Source organism: Monodelphis domestica, chromosome 4 (assembly GCF_027887165.1).
Source record: "Monodelphis domestica isolate mMonDom1 chromosome 4, mMonDom1.pri, whole genome shotgun sequence".
Classification (NCBI taxonomy): Eukaryota; Metazoa; Chordata; class Mammalia; order Didelphimorphia; family Didelphidae; genus Monodelphis; species Monodelphis domestica.
This window is the reverse complement of record NC_077230.1, coordinates 254379583-254393320: the sequence shown is the minus strand read 5'-3', so window position 1 is coordinate 254393320 and position 13738 is coordinate 254379583. Positions and strand designations below refer to the sequence as shown.

Genomic DNA, 13738 nt, shown 5'->3' with positions numbered 1-13738 from the left:
TAATTGTAATGCCAACAAATGCCATGTTTTCTAAAATATACTTTTCATGTGTTTTGTTTTCAGATCTTTCATCTAAGAAGAGGCTTTCTGTTCTCTAGACATTTTCATTTTCTTCTTTAGAGCAATAAATTCCAGTATGGAGACTTAGAATTCTTAAAGGGACATGGTCTAAACTCTGGGAGGTAGTTTTGTGCTTTAATATAGAGATTAATAAAGGATGCTTTAAAAGTACCTTTTCAGAGTTAATGTATCACACATCTATATAATAATTTTTTGGTAGGGCAACAATTTTTGAGTATATAAGATTATTCTGTAAGGTTTGCTATAACTATTTGTGACCTGGTATATCCTTAAGTAAATATGGTAGCTCTTCTATATATGTGGTCCTTAGCTGAACATACTACAATTTAATTTTTTAAATGCAAAAAAAGCCTCCTTTGTAAATTAAACACCTTTTTGAAGTTTATAGAAAAATTTGTTCTGTAAAGTGTAATGTCATCAAGTGATTCTAAATTGTAGAGAATGAGTATCAGTTATAGTGAAATACCAGACTACCCAAAATACTATAGAAAACATTGAATCAGCAACGCTTACTTCAAAATAGACGAGGAGCTATTTGTGTGCAATTTGATAAGTGACAGGATATAGAAGAAAAGCAAAATTTGGTCACTTAAAACCATATCCATCTTTAGTCAGTAAAAGCTTGGCTTCATACCAAGTTTGTGCACGTTCAGATCTTCAAAAGTGAAATAAAATGAATGCTAGATTGCAAAGTATACCACTAGCTTTTTAAGCATGGCCTTTAAAGTTAACCAATATAAAATATTTCTAACTCTATAAAGTTGATTTCAAGTGTTTAAGATATTTTTGGTCTCTTGCAAATATCTTTAGGAAAATAAGAATTAAATAGAATCTAAAGAGATTATCTTTTTTCTCTTCTGTATCACAGTGTATAGTTTTTAATGATCAGGTTTCACAGCTTCCTACAAAAAGCAAATAAAGATAAGTAATTTGGATTTTCTCTTAAGATTTGTGAAATACATAAATATACATATATACTTGTTTGTACATATACTTATATGAACATAAATGGGTTTAAAGTATACATCTTTTAAAGTGTATCAACTTTCAGGCCTTTGAGTTAACATTATAATAAATGAGCAACATGATAATAAAATAGCACCCTATAATACTGAAATAATTATTTAGATCCAAAGTAAAATACTAGATACCATTCAGATGATTTGAGAGAATTTCTTCACTTCTTACAGAGTTGACCCCATGTCATTCTAATGCTGGAAATCCAATAATGAACAAACCTACTCAGATCTGTGTTTTAGTGTAAAAGGATGAAAAAATTCATTTGTATGTTTTTAGCTAAATATATAACTAACATTGCAAACCTACGCACAAAACTACCTCCCAGAGAAAGACTTGTCCCCTTTTATTCCCCAAATACTCAATTATGAGTGTGGTAGAGGACGGTGTGCTGTTATCACATTTGATGAGTAGTGATACACATGAAATGAAATATGATTTGTCATGTGAACTCTACAGAATGTCTACATACTCTGCTTTCCCAGTCAATGTTCCAATCTCAGAAAGGAGTCTTGCTCGGGCTGGATTTTATTACACTGGTGTGAATGACAGAGTTAAATGTTTCTGTTGTGGCTTAATGCTGGATAACTGGAAACAAGGAGACAATGCGATTGACAAACATAAACAGCTATATCCTAGCTGTGCCTTTATTCAGAATCTGATTTCAGTTAATCTGGGATCTTCTCAGTCTACATTTTCTTCTTCAGTGAATAATGCCACACGTTCATTATCTCTCAGTTCAGAACAGAGTGGATATTTCAGTGGTTCTTATTCCAGTTTTCCACTGGAGCCAGTGACTTCCAGAGGAGTTGAGGACTTGTCCCCTTTGAACACCAGCCCCTACAGTTATTCTATGAGTACTGAAGAGGCCAGAATTCTTACTTACCAGGCATGGCCATTGACATTTCTGTCACCATTAGATCTGGCAAGAGCTGGCTTTTATTATATAGGACCTGGAGACATGGTAGCTTGCTTTGCCTGTGGTGGGAAACTGAGTAACTGGGAACCAAAAGATGATGCCATGTCAGAGCACCGAAGACATTTTCCTCACTGTCCTTTCCTGGAGAGTCAAATCCAAGAAACATCAAGATTCAATGTTTCTAATCTGAGCATGCAAACCCATGCAGCCCGTGTGAAAACCTTTGTGACCTGGCCACCTCAAATTCCAGTTCATCCAGAGCAGCTTGCAAATGCTGGCTTTTATTATGTGGGTAAGAAACCCAAATCAGTAGAATAAATATTTAATTAAATATGTTTTAATCTGTAAATTAAAACTTTTTCAGTGCATTAACATTTTGCTTCAATTTTTATTTTGTTAGGTCGAAATGATGATGTGAAGTGCTTTTGCTGTGATGGTGGGCTGAGATGTTGGGAATCCGGAGATGATCCTTGGGTGGAACATGCCAAATGGTTCCCAAGGCAAGTACTCTTGACAACACTTCACAAGATTCTTTTCTTAAGAGAAAAGTAGGCTTACTTGAATCATATCAAAGCTTCATATATTTATTATGGTGACAAAGTGAGATGTTGTGGGTATGAGTTTTCCAGATGATTTATTTTACCATTTAGCAACAATTTTCCATTCAAATCATTTTTTATGGAAATCTTCCTAAAATATTATCTTATTTATTATAACAGGAAACTAAGAATACTAAGTACAATTAAACTGCTTTTTGAGATTTAGGATAATCTTGATTTATACTCTGTTTTAATATAGTAGTGCCCTAAAGTAGAATTGTTTGATTTGTAATCACCAAAATGTAGTTGCCCAAACGGTGAATGTTAAAAACTGAAAAATGCCAAACTCTGTAAAGGTTTTGGCCAAACTGTAAAGGATAGTTTTTAGTGTTTTGACTTAAAATCTAAAATAAGTAGTTGCCATGGGAAATTCCCAAATATGAAAAATACCCAGGTCAGCTGGGAATTTTATGGAGAATTTAATATAAATGAAGGAATTAAGGGAAGGAGAGAGAGAGAGAATAGCCAAGCAGTAGAAAAGGATCTAGGCCAAAATGGCCTAGACCTGAGCCTAAGGGAGAGTGAGTCAGTCTTTATCACTGACCACAAGATCGTCTCCAAGCAAGTTCCAGTCTTCACTTCAACTCCAAACTCCAAGTAACTTCCAATTCAAAACTCCGCATTACCTGAACTGACTTCTCCTTTTAAAGAAATTTTCTCTTATGTCACCTCCCCTAAATTTTCACATATACCAATCACAGTAGATGCTTTTTCCAGGACTTCCCATTCTTAATTCTCATCTTCTTTGGTTCTTACCTTCTATGGTTAGATTAAATCCTCTGAGTACTTCACACCTCTTTTGTTAAGCTCACCTTTTGTAAGTTGCTTGACCTTTATAGGTACTTAACATCCTTTTGTATTAGATCTAAAAATAGACCTAGCTTAAGGTTCTAGCTTTACTATAAGTGTGAGTTAGGGACTTTTCATTGTTCAATCAGGAGTTTGCAACTTTATCTTCCCCTAAGGCACTGTCTGAGTAGGGTGGAGTAATTTTAAAAGTTCTCAATACATTCCTTATTAAATATCTTCATTGTTAAAAATGGGGAATAGCTTAATCAAATCTTCTGAAGTAGAGTCTGAGTAGTTTTAAGATTCACAGGTTGGCCCCAAACTATTGTGTTATGTCAGTTGTTATTTCACTGACATTTTGAATGTATGTGCCCATCTTGTCTTGTCTGCTGTAATTTAGGAGATTGTAATTTAGAGGTTTTATGGTATGATGTAAAAACATTGATCCTAGAGTTAAGAGAACTGGGTTCTCTTGGTTCTGCTACTAACAAGTTTTGTGATGTTGGGTAAATCATCCTCTGGGTCTTCCTTTATCTCTAAAGTGAGTCTAGTTTACATTATTTCTATTAATAGCTCACATTTCTATAGTTCTTTAATGTTTACAAGGTATTTTACATACCCTATTTCATTTGAATCCTACAAACTTCTGAGGTAGAGACTGTTATTATCCCTATTTTACAGATGAAAGTTCTAGTTGAAGTGATTTGTACACAAGTATCTGAGGTGAGATTAGAATCCAAGTTTTGCTGAATTTAAGTCTAGCATTCTTGTCCTTTGGAGTGTATTGTCATATTTTTCAGTTCTAAAATATTATAATTTTATTAATTTAATAAGGAAATCAGGTGACCAGTAGTATAATGAATAAATTTAAACATGACAAAATCACTTATTTCATTGTGAAAATTCGTTTGTTGGGAGTTCCAAATGATGCAGCTTGTCAATTTATGTCTTGCAGCTTATTATTAAACATCTTTTATATGTAGAGCACTATGCCAGGTATTCAAGGAATAAACCAAAGAGGTAGCTCTTTTTTACTTTTGTAAAATTTATAATTTAATAGGCAGTGTGATGGATAAATAAGTTTAATCACTCTACCAAATGATTGTTTTTGCCTAGGTGAAAAAGTCAATAGTGACTATGCTATTAAACTGAGAAGCAAGATAGATAATTTATCTTATAGGCCCTTTTGTAGTCTTTTTTTCTGCCTACCTTTGGTTTCTTATTCATTAGCTTCTATGTGAAATATTACTTGTGAAAAAAATATTTATTATTTTAGTCTTATTTTCAAATTTGTGTTTCTATATATGTAGATATGTGTGTATATCTATATATTTCTCATTGGTATGTCTACATAGATACACATACATACATATAGACCGACATATACATACACACTACAACTTTCTCCTCTTTGCCTCTCTCCCTCTAATAAACCCCTATGTGGAAGAAAAAAATATATGATTTTTTTCTTTTCCCAAGATGATAAAAGCTTAGTAGAACTAAGCATAAAAATCACTTTAGGATATGGTTTAGGTTTTTCCTAGACACTTCTTGTATCTTTGTGGTTTTTTATTTAAAACAACCCATAAATATCAACATTTGTTCTTAAACATTTTAGCAGAATCTGTGATCTTACTGATATGAGGTATACTAGGACAGATCACAAACTATTTATAGTGGGCAATTCTAATTTGTCTTTGAATTTTCTCTAAAGCATTTTAGTTGTGGAGAAAGTGCTTTGTAGACCTTAAAATACTAAGCAAGTGAATTAGTATTTTTACTATCAATTATGCTTAGTTTAGAAGATATTTTCTTGCAATTTGCTAATTAGAAAGTTCTCAAAGTAGATATTTATAGTGCTATCTAATAAAAATACTTAGTAATTTAGCACTAATGCCAAAAATAGGATGGTTGGATTTTATAGGATTTAGATTGTTAAAGCAACATTTACTGTCTTTGCTTATTGTGAAGAGAAAAGAAAAACTCTTCTTCCCAAAATAAATCGCTACCTTTTTACCCAAGAACGTAGACTTAAGGTAATAGGAATTGTTATTTAGCTGGAATATGAAATGAATTGTCTGTCACTTTGCAGATGAGGAAGTTGAAGTCACAGAAGTTTTGTTATAAGTAAATGATATAAATACTGTTCACGTCTTTCCAACAGTATCAGAAAAAAATATTTTTTTTAGAAGAAAATTGTGCTTGTTACATCTGCAGCAGCTTTTTAAAGGAGAAATTGATACTTTAGACTCCTTTCTGGACTCAGTGCTTTTTATAGCAATATCTCTATATTATTTTTCCCTTTATAAAGTGCCATTCTAGAAAGGGGGGTAAATTGTGAAAGTAAATATAATAAAAGGTGATTTTGAAAATTTATCAAGTGCTGGAAGTTCATATTTTCAGGTTAAATCTTTTCTAAAATTGTCTACATGTAGTTGAGTATCCTGGTTCCTGTTGATTCTTAAGTATAATTTAATACATAAGAGTTTGTAGCTATGGTTCTATGTCATTTTCATCTCTATTCAGAGGAGTGGTAAATAGCTGATTTTCTACTAGATCCATGGTATTCAACTCAAATAGAAATAGATTCCCATGGGTCACATACTGACTTCTAAAACCACAAATTTTAAATTTTTATGTTGTATTTTATTTTTGTTTATTTTGTTAAACATTTCCCAGTTACTTTTTAATCTATTTTGGCTACACTTGCAGCTCTGGGACCACGAGTTGGACACTTCTTACCTAGATCCTGTTTTAGGCTGTAGCAAATCAATGAAAAGATAGTTTTGATGATATCTGGTTTTGGGTTTTTTTATTAATTCAAAAATATTTTATTTTCCCAATTGCAAAATCTGTTCTTCAAATGCAATAGCAATAGTAAGCTTATTCAGTGTAGATGAAGGGATAATGGATGGTTGAAAGGGGAAAACTTTAGTTGGGATGAGAAGGGAGGTTTAGGATGAATTCATACCTCTTTTATTAAAATCCTGTTTTGCTGCTTCAGAGGTGATTTTTGTATTGAGTCATGCCATATGAGTTGAGATTTGGCCTGTCCTTTGAAGCTGAAAAGATATATAGCCCAGAGCCGTGTTGGTGAAGACATGGCATGCATGCTCTGGTGACACAGAGTGGGCTGCTCCCTTCCTCCCTCCACTCTCTGGGGTAATGCAGGGGGTTCACAGATATTTTGAAGGTGCAGGTTGGGCACACGATCTCTAAAAGGTTCACTACCCCAGAGGTTGACTAGCCTAACAAATTCAGATACTTAGCAATAAAAAGTTGACTATTAAATAATTTTTTTTCCCATTGCAGTTCACAAAAGTGAAGAAATACACTAATTACACAGAATTTTAATTTTAGGGAACCTCAGTGGTCATAAAGTATAACCCCAACTTTCCCTCCCCTCATTCTTCATTACAACCTGACCAACAAGTTACAATCCAACCTCTGTTTGAAGACCGTTAATAGGAGGAGAAAGGATGAACACTACCTTGTAAAATAGCTTGTTCCATTTTTAACTTCAAAGCTAAATCTATTCAGATCCATTGATCTTATTGGGGACAAACAATAAATCTATTGCTATTTCAATTTGTCATACCTTCAAATTCTTCTCTTAAGTTAAACATCTCCAATTCTTCAATAAGTTCTCATATGGCATAGATTCAAGAACCTTCACTATTTTATCTGCTCTTTGGAATCTCTCCGGCTTATAGATGTTATTCCTAAACAATGATACCCCCAAATATTAAATACTTTAGATGTTACCTTTTAAAGTGAAACCTATCTCATAATACATACTATTCTTAAGCATCATATAAGTAGTCTGAAACATTTTTTCCTTTTAAAGATCCTGGTTAGATCTAAGAAGTAAATTGTTTAGAAGAATCATATCTTGTATTTTTATTTTTAAATATTAAAAAAAATTAATGGTTTTTTTCTGTTAATGCTTTAGGTGTGAGTACTTGATACGAATGAAAGGTCAAGAGTTTGTTGACCAAGTTCAAGCTAGGTACCCTCATCTCCTTGAACAGGTAAGAAGGAATTATTACAATTGCCTATACTTATAGTCACAAATTCCTGAGTGATGATTATGAAAGCTTGTGATTTTAGTATTTTTAGAGAAAAATCAGCAGTATTGTTTACATTTGTGCTTTAAGCCCTTAGAATACCATAAAACTTACTTAGTGGAATCCATAAAAATTTGAGAATTTTAGTTTCAGGGAGCCTCAGCCGTCAATTTTATCCATAAATAAAAGATTTTCATGAAAATTGGGAAATGAAGTAGCCTTTGTAGCAAATGCAGATCAAGTGCTATTACATTGGTGTTCTTGATATTTAAAGAATAAAAGAAAGGTCTCGATTATTGGGTAAACCCTCTCTGGAGGAGTTAAGAGTTTATAGAAACACACAATTTGAGAATGTGTGCAGGGTTCAAGATATATCCAGTAGAGAGAGTATCCACATTTATATTTTATTTTTATAAGTTATAGAATCAAGCCATAATCTTGATAATGACTTTTTTTCTTTAAGTGACTAATTTTCATTTGCCACTCCTTAAACTTTGTTTAAGGGAATAACTTACAGAATAGACTAACTTAAAATTTTTTTAGAAAGACTGGAGAAAGGATATTAGCATTTGCTTTCTTTTTTTGAAAAATCTATTTTTAAATGATACCAATTTGGTAGAAAATGTTGAAAACTTTGTCTCAGATTTGACATGTTGGTCCAAAATGAGTGTGTAGTTTAAAAAATACTTTGGTAGATAGCTGGTTTTATCAACATTACTTTCTTAATGAACAGAACACAGAGTTTTTATACCTTAAGTAAACATCCCAAATTTGCATCTACCTAGTGGTTAATCTTTCCCATATAGTGGTTGTTTCTTAGATGACATAAAAATCTGACTTTGGACAAAAATTAGAAGGCTATCCTAACTTGGACTTTCAGGGCTTTTGTTTCATTGATGTAACCTTTTAAGAATCTAGGATCATGCTCTATACTACTATAAATTGGAGTAGGTAGTTTTTTGGAAGCTGTATAAGATAAATCAATTAGATAAGACTTGTTAAACTTAATTGAAAATATTTGTACTTTTAATTTTATCTTTTTCCATACTTTTCTTAAATTAGAAGGGTAGTCCCCTTTTCTCTGTGGGGTACTAGTCTTACCTTGGCAAGGTACTTAACCTGAATAGCCTAGCCCTAACTGTTCTTCTGCCTTGGAACCAATACTTGGAACCAAAATATAAGTTCTGAGGTAGAAGGTATGGCCTAAAAGAAGCTGAAAATGGGATATATGATAGAATTCAGCATTTATTAAATATAATATGCATATGTCATATACACATACAGTATGTACAAACACTTATAGTTTCTCAAAAGTTTTAGTGTAATTTTAAGTTTTATTAGCACATACTTTTGGGACATACACAAAAACAGGTTTTGCCTAAATTTTATATAATTATTTGAATCCCCCCTTTTTTTGCTATATGCAGATAGTTTGAAATTTACATTGTTTCTTGTTCTATCTTCTCTTCTATAGCTATTATCAACTTCAGATATTCCAGGAGATGAAAATGCTGAACTACCAAGTATGTGAAATAATATTTTGAACTTATATTGGGAATGTCTAGAAAAAATGTTAAGAATGAAATTATAAAAATAATTTGTGAAATTATTTTAAAAATAAGATGAATCAGGCATGTAATTTTTATTATATCCTATATTATGTATTCGGCACCAAGTTTTTTGGCATGGTGGATACAGAGAAGTATAGAACATGGACTTGCTTACCAAACAACTTACATTGTAGTTGAAGAGACAAAACACAAACACACAAAAATATTATTTAGTGTTGTTAGCTGTGTCAGATTAAAGGTATAGATACCAAGCAAAGGAATACAGTATTTTAATGGAGGAGTGACTGTAAAATGACTTTTTACTTTTTATCTAATTATCTAAAGAATTATATAACTGTCATATTTTGAATGTAGGGATAGGATTTTTCCCTAGTAATTTATTTTAGGTATCTATCTCTAGACATATTTATTTTAAATAATACATTAAAAATTTTATTTGGTACAGTGAAAAATTAATACATTAAAAATTAAATTTGGGACTTTCCTTAGTTTCCAAAATTAACTTGTTCCTTCTCTTATTCTTAGTAGACTTAGTAGACTCTTACTTTTAATTTTCTCTTTCACTAGTATGCCCAGACCATTCAGTGAATCCTTCCTAAGGCAATATCTTATTGCAGAACAATAGATTTGGAAACTGAGGATCTGAGTTCAAAATCAGAACCTGATACATGTTTGTCCTTGGGCAAGTTATATAACCTGTTTACCACAATTTCATCAGTAAAATGGAGATAATAAAAGGACCTACTTCCTAAGATTGTTGTGAGAATCAAATGAGATCATATTTGTAAAGCAAACACTTATCACAGAGCCTGGCACATATTGGTATATAAATGCTAGCTGTTATTATCATTATTATCATTTTGTGACTGAATTGATAATTTATTAATTGTGAAATTGGAGCACTGTCTGTTTGGTTTATGTTAATTTGACACATTGCCAGGAAGTGAATCTGATTTGTAAATTATGTTGCTTTTTTTTAAACCCTTACCTTCCATCTTAAACTCAGTACTGTGTATTGGTTCCAAGGCAGAAGAATGGTAAGGGATAGTCAGTGGGGGTTAAGTGACTTGCCCAGGGACACACAGCTAGGAAGGGTCTGAGGCCAGATTTGAACCTAGGACCCCCCATCTCTAGGCCTGGCTCTCAATCTACTGAGCCACCTAGCTGCCCCTTGTAAATTGTATTCCTTTAATCTTCGGGACAGTCTTGCCTCTTTTGTAATCTTATTCCTTGCTTTTGTCTCTTTAAATAAGATACAAATTTAAACACAGTAACTTGGACTTCAACTAAAATGAATTAGAATCTCTAAGATCCTTTTCACCTCTGAATCCTTTGCTATACAACAAAACTTCTTTGTATCCCACTCTTCTATTCCTCCCTTTATCCTATCTCTATAAAGTATTCTCTTTTCTAAGACTAACCTTTTTATCTGTGCTTTTGATCTTGTTCTCTTCTGTCTCTTTGCCACTTTTTTACCTTCCCTGCTCTTCCATCTTCAGCCTTACCTCTTCCATAGGTACTTCACCTCTTCTTTAAAGATGATTTTAGAGTTGTGACTTTAAATCTAGATTTAAATGGTCGCCAAATAAAATTCCCAAGTCAGTCTGGAAATTTATGGTAACTTAACTAATATAGAGGGAAGGTATTTAAGGAGAAGAGAGAGGGAGAGGAAACAGAGTTAATTTAAACTGTTCCGGCTCAGCCTGAGCCAGGCAGGAGCTAAAGGTCTTGGCCAAAGGGGCCTCCCTGAGCCCAAGGGAAAAGGATGTCAGTCTTATCACTCACCATGAGATTGTCTCAAGGAAGCTGTCTGAGTGAGTTCCTCCATACTGAGTTCCAGGATTGAACTGGCGCCCAGGCTGCTCACAGGAAGTGATCAGCCAGATCCAACTTTCTGGGGAAAGAGGTCTTTTTGGGGAAAGAGATGAAAAAATTCCAAATATATAGACTTTTCACACTTGTATCTCCTCTAAATTTTCACATCTACCAATCACATCAAAGGCTGTCTCCAGGGCTGCCCATACTTTTAGTTCTCACCTTCTTTGATTAGTTTATATCTTTTGAGCTACTTCACACTTCTTTAAGTTCACCTTTTGTTAGTTACTTGACCTTTGTGTGATTAATTTAACCATTATAGTTACTTAACACCTTTTTATATTAAGGTCTATAAATAGACTTAGCTTAAAGTTCTAGCTTCACTATAAGGTGAGAACTAAGTATCTTCATTGTTCAATTAGGAGGTTACAACTTTATCTTCCCTTAAAGTATGTCTAAGTAGGGTGGAGTAATGGTAAAGTACTACAAGATATTCCTGATTCTGTGAAAGAGAGTGTCTTCATTGTTATAATCAGGAGATAGCTAAATCAAATCTTCTAAAGTATGGTCTGAGTAGGGTGGAGAGCAGTTTTAGAATTCACACTTCCTATAAAGATATTGCAGGTCCTAACTTGAATGCCCCCTTCCCCAAATCCTTTTCTCTGCCTGCCTCCAACTAGAAATTCATTTGTCTTTTTTTTTTTGGTTTTTATTGTTAGTATTTTTAATTCTACTGACTTTGCTCTATGTCTATATTGTTTCAGATTCTCTGACATTGTCTCTTTTTGTCATTTTTTATGACACAGTAATGTTTTGTTACATTTATATGCCACCGTTGCCTCAGGGACAGTCTAAAGCAACTTCCTTTCTCCTCTTAAATTCTTTTTCTTTTTGTTTCCCTCCCACTTTTAATTGCCCTTTTGGGATCAGGAAGTTTGATTCAGTTGTGATCATTTCTTCCCTGATAGTATTATCTTCCTCCTCATCTCAGACTCAGCTTTGGTCTTTTCATCAGAAATAATTGCAAGTCTATTTCTTTAAAGGTTCTTTTTTTCCTCTCTAGGAGTCTACTCAGCTCTGCAGGGTATTAAGCTCTCGGTTGCAAGCCTACATTACATATTTTTCTTTTTGGAAAAAGACCTTTATGTACAAAAGTATTAATAGCAGCTCTTTTTTGTGGTGGCAAAGAATTGGAAAGTGAGGGGATTTCCATAATTGGAGAATGGCTGAACAAATTGTAGTATATGTTTATGATGGAATTTATTGTTGAGTAATCAGTCCTGTCCAACACTTCATGATTGCTTTTGGGGTTTTCCCTCTTTTTTTGTTTTCTCCCTCCTCCCTCCCCTATAGATTTTACATATGTAATGTAAAACATTTTCCCATATTAATCATTTTGTGGAAGAAAACTCAAATTGAAAAAAAAAATTGAGAAAGTGAAAAAAGTTTGTTTTGGTCTGGCTTCAGACTCAGTTCTTTTTCTCTGGAAATAGATGGCATTTTTTTTTAACTTAAGGATACTTTTGGATCATTGTATTGCTGAAAATAGCTATTATTGACAGGTTGTTCATTGTAAAGTATTCCTGTCATTGTACAATGTTCTCCTAGTTCTGCTTATTTCACTCTGCTTTAGTTTGTATGTCTTTTCAGGTTTTCCTTAGCTCCTCCTGCTTGTCATAGCATAATAGTATTCCATTTTAATCATATACTATAACATACTTAGCCATTCCTCAGTTGATAGGTGTCCTCATACTTTCCAAAACTTTGCTCCTCTAAAAAACAGTTGTTTTAAATATTTTTGTACATATTGGCCTTTCTCCCCCGCCTTTTAAAAATATTTTTGGAATACAAACCTATTAATGGTATTGCTGCCTCAGTGGGTATGTATTGTTTTGTATGCCCTTTGGGCATAGGTCCAAATTGCTCTCCTAAATGATTGAATCAGTTTACAATCCCTGAATAGTACCTTAGTGTTTCAGTTTTTCCACATCCTCTCCAAGTTTGGTCATTTTTCTTTTCTGTCATAATAACAAATCTGATAGATGTGGGATAGTGCCTCAGAGTTGTTTTAATTTGCATTTCTGTAATAGTGTTTTAGAGTATATTAATGTAACTTATAGAGCTTTAATTTCTTTGAGAGCTGCCTCTTTACACTCTGTGACCGTTTATCAACTGGGGATTGACTTGTATTCTTATATATTCAACTGATTTCTCTAGGCCTTTATTTATTTTGGCACCATGATGATTACTGTGTATTACTTTACATCCTATTTACTCCTGTTTAGTTTCTGACCTCTACCTCCCCCAATTTGCCCTCTTTTCTATCACCTAAGTCTCTTATCTCCTATCCCTTTTCCCTGAGGGTAAGATAACTTTCTATACCCAGTTGATCCTGTATGGTATTCCCTTATTAAGCCAATTTTTTTTGTTCGTTTTTTTGAAAATGTTATTTAGTCAATTTAGAACATTATTCCTCGGTTACAAGAATCATATTCTTTCCTTCCCTCCCTTCCCTCAACCCTTCCCATAGCCAGTGTGCAATTCCACTGGATTTTACATGTGTCCTTGATCTGAACCATTTCCATGTTTTTGATGTTTGCATCATTTAGAGCAGGGGTCCCCAAACTTTTTACACAGGGGCCAGTTCACTGTCCCTCAGACTGTTGGAGGGCCAGATGATTAAAAAAAAACAACAAAAAACTATGAACAAATTTGTATACTGCTGTCTGGGATAGAGGAGGCTGTGGCGCTGGCTGTGATGGGTCTGTCACACCTTGCACAGGCCCATCCACAGCCACCACTATACTGGGCAGCAGTATACACAGTGTGGAATCCCCTCCCCCAGATCACTGCTCACCATGCTGACATCTTCCACTGTGC

General features: G+C 33.6%; 1 protein-coding gene across 4 annotated transcripts in view; it reads left to right on the top strand.

The window, feature by feature from the left end:
• Positions 1 to 13738, top strand: part of LOC100010782 (baculoviral IAP repeat-containing protein 2) — a 45202-nt gene that overhangs the window by 11363 nt on the left and 20101 nt on the right. For all 4 annotated transcript variants that reach the window (XM_007494972.3, XM_007494971.3, XM_007494970.3 and 1 more), the window contains exons 2-5: positions 64 to 2309; positions 2418 to 2517; positions 7358 to 7436; positions 8947 to 8995. In XM_007494972.3, coding sequence (XP_007495034.1) covers positions 1466 to 2309; positions 2418 to 2517; positions 7358 to 7436; positions 8947 to 8995 — 1072 coding nt within the window. In that variant the 5' untranslated portion in view covers positions 64 to 1465. The remainder of the gene's footprint in view (positions 1 to 63; positions 2310 to 2417; positions 2518 to 7357; positions 7437 to 8946; positions 8996 to 13738) is intronic.